The sequence below is a fragment of the Cyprinodon variegatus genome, unplaced genomic scaffold, assembly GCF_000732505.1.
Source record: "Cyprinodon variegatus isolate N-32 unplaced genomic scaffold, C_variegatus-1.0 Scaffold282, whole genome shotgun sequence".
Classification (NCBI taxonomy): Eukaryota; Metazoa; Chordata; class Actinopteri; order Cyprinodontiformes; family Cyprinodontidae; genus Cyprinodon; species Cyprinodon variegatus.
The window spans coordinates 711,700-714,716 of NW_015150735.1; the positions used below are offsets into that span (position 1 = coordinate 711,700).

General features: G+C 33.5%; 1 protein-coding gene across 3 annotated transcripts in view; it reads left to right on the plus strand.

Moving 5' to 3' along the window:
* Positions 1-3,017, plus strand: part of spire1 (spire-type actin nucleation factor 1) — a 71,314-nt gene that overhangs the window by 12,818 nt on the left and 55,479 nt on the right. For all 3 annotated transcript variants that reach the window (XM_015383357.1, XM_015383356.1, XM_015383358.1), the window contains exon 2: positions 539-567. In XM_015383357.1, the coding sequence (XP_015238843.1) occupies positions 539-567 (29 nt within the window). The remainder of the gene's footprint in view (positions 1-538; positions 568-3,017) is intronic.

The window sequence follows — 3,017 nt, forward strand, 5'->3', positions numbered from 1 at the left end:
ACCAGATTATCTAGACTAGGGCTTAGACAAATAATCTGATTAATTGCTAGGAATCAAATATTTAAATACTTTACAACTAATTTAGCAACTGAGTACTTGCTAAGTGGTGTATACAGATACTGAGACATGCAATTTGCTGAGAAAACTATCAAGTCAGAGCAAAAATATCGACCAAAACTGTAAAAAATCTGTTTATATTTTGCATTATGATGAAAAAACTTCCCTTTTCTGTGAAAACCAGAACTCCTCAGATGGTGCAGTATAAGCTTCACCTGATTCAGATTTAGTAAAAGATCTACTATAATGCACCATCTGTTATGTTATTAATCGATTAGCATAATTAGGGTTTGTTCCTGAGCCTTACATGTGCGGTATACCTAAATGATTGTTGGTATTAGCTGCTAACATTTGATGCAAACACATTGAATGCTTTGACACTGTTATAGCTTAGCGTAGATTAATAATTTATAGTAATCGTCCGATATCGGCTTTGTTACCACAAGAACCCAGCTTACACTTCTGTCTTGTTTCCTTGCAGGTAAACTCAGCCCCTGCACAACAACTGAGGTGAGTAACTTCACTGTTGTACTGCTGTATTTCCTCCACAATTAACGCACTGATAAATAGAAAAGAAAGCTTTGATTTGAATATGTGATAAATGTCTCTAATTCTGCTTCTAAAATCTTTTTTTTCCTCCAATAATTTGATTTATATTCCAGAACTTTAACAACTGTGGGTTGAAGGAAGGAAATATTTTTTGCTAAATGACAAAATTTTGGCTGTTGAGTTTTTTTTTATTTTTATTTTTTTTTAATAAGTTTGTCTCAACCACTAATGGCAGGATTTCCATTACAAAGACACCACTGAGAAAACTGTGTTTGAATGTTACAGTAAACCACAGAAATGGAGGCTGCGTTGAGAATACACTTTAGCCAGTATGAGTACATCAACAAATTTCTCTGCAGTCCATGTTGTCGGCAGTAATATACATATATACCCAACACACACTGAAAAAATAATGCAACCGTTTTGCTAACACTAAATCATATTAAGTTACTTTAACACAATTAACTAATTATGATTAAGTAAATGCCAAAAGCAGTTGCATTATTTTTTTCAGTGCATTATATTGACAAAACTGAATAAAAGACAAGCTGGCCTTCAACAAAAAATGTTAGTGCTGCAGCTTTAATAAGAAACATCAATTTTAAAAACTTAGCCCAGGAAAAATGTGGATGTAGAGTTTGGAGAATCCAGCTGTAAAATACAACCTCTCAGTTTGAGAAATACACACTCATGCTACTTTTAGAGGTTAAATAAAAATTAATCAATCAGAAACAAAGGCTTTTGTCTACCAGCTCTCTAAGACATGCAGATTTCTGTACAATTTTTTAACTTTGGCTTAAAACATGGAACAGAAAATAATAGATGTTACTACTTCTGGGCTCTATCTATGAAACGAGTTTGTGATAAACTTTGGGACTGATCTTTACAAGCGTGTTTGTACGTGCAGAGCCGACCTTCAAAGACGACAAAGTGATTTACACTTGCAATTCAGCAGACAGGGTAGATTAACCAAGTTTTGCCTTCATCAATTGTTCTAATAATCAAACATCTAATTTATTGGTAGAGGATATGCAATGTAAATATTCACCACGTGCTAAGTTATTTTCAAAATATAAATCACAACTGAGGCAGCAGTTTTTGCGTTTGTGTTACTACTACAAAAATTTTTGTGCAAACTGGCAGAAAAAATCAGCTGTTGTTACCACAATCGAAGCATTGGTAAAATAACAGAGGATAGAGAAATATTCTTTGTGTATTTAAACATATTTGGACAATTAAAAATTACAACAGTCTTATAATATTCAGGTGCAACAGGATGGTAGACAAGCTTTATAGAATTAAATCAAAATGAAAGAAAAAGGACTGAACCTAAATAGTGTTGCAGGTTTATAAAATAAACATCAAATGAGCCTTCAAAGAGACATGGTATTACCTGAAAGTGCGTATCTCCTTCCAAAAGGGACGTTTTTCTCCCTTAAGTAAATAAAATATAACCACGGATGAAGTATAGTTATTTTTTATTTACCTTTACCTTTGTTTGTAGCACTTTAAGACAGGTAATGCAGAGCATGAAAAAATAATGTATGTTTATTTTTTCTTTATTTACAATAATCATTATAACCTTCATCTCCATGGCTTAGAACCTCATCTTTCTTTTATGATCACTCCCAAACTGCCCTGCCTGTGTTTTCTCCAACAATGTTTCCCGTTTTAAAGATAAAAATAAAAAAAGTTGCCATTGTGACAATGGAATTCTTTTTGCCAACAATAAATTAATTAGATTATGAATATATAATTTCTGTTTTCAAATTGCATTTTACAGATTAGATTCTCTTCACTTCTTGGGGTGGGGTTCTCTTTGGAGTGAGGAGTAAAGACACTTTTTTTATTGGTCTGCATAGACATTAGCAACAACATTCAAGAGTGAGAGTTTGTATTGGGTTTAAAGTGACAAATGTATATTCGAATAAAATGCAATTCTTAAAAATTTGTCTGAAAAAGAAACATTGACTCTCAAAACCTTTTTTGATAGAAGACACTTTTCAAAGTTTCATTTATGGATTGCGTTTCTTTTACAAATATCTGTTTGTCAGGATTTGGTTATGGATTGTTGACCCAAAAGCAAAGGCTGGAAGGCAGAGGTGAATTTCTTTAGATTAAATAAAAGGGAAACTGAAAACAAAGGCAGATTATCCAAAAATCCAATAATGAAAACAAAGTCCAAACTAACATGAAACCAGGAGTCCAAAAATCCAAAAGAATCAAACATAAAAAGTAGTCAAAACGAACCAGAAACCATGGAGACATCAGGGGAATCACTGTCACAACGAGGAAGACTCAGGAAGACGGAGTTGGAGGAAGTTTGACGAAGTTAGGCAGTGTTTGACGAGGACCCAGCAAAGGGGAACTGAAGAGAGAGGGCTTTTAAAGGAGACTGAGACAAAGAGGGG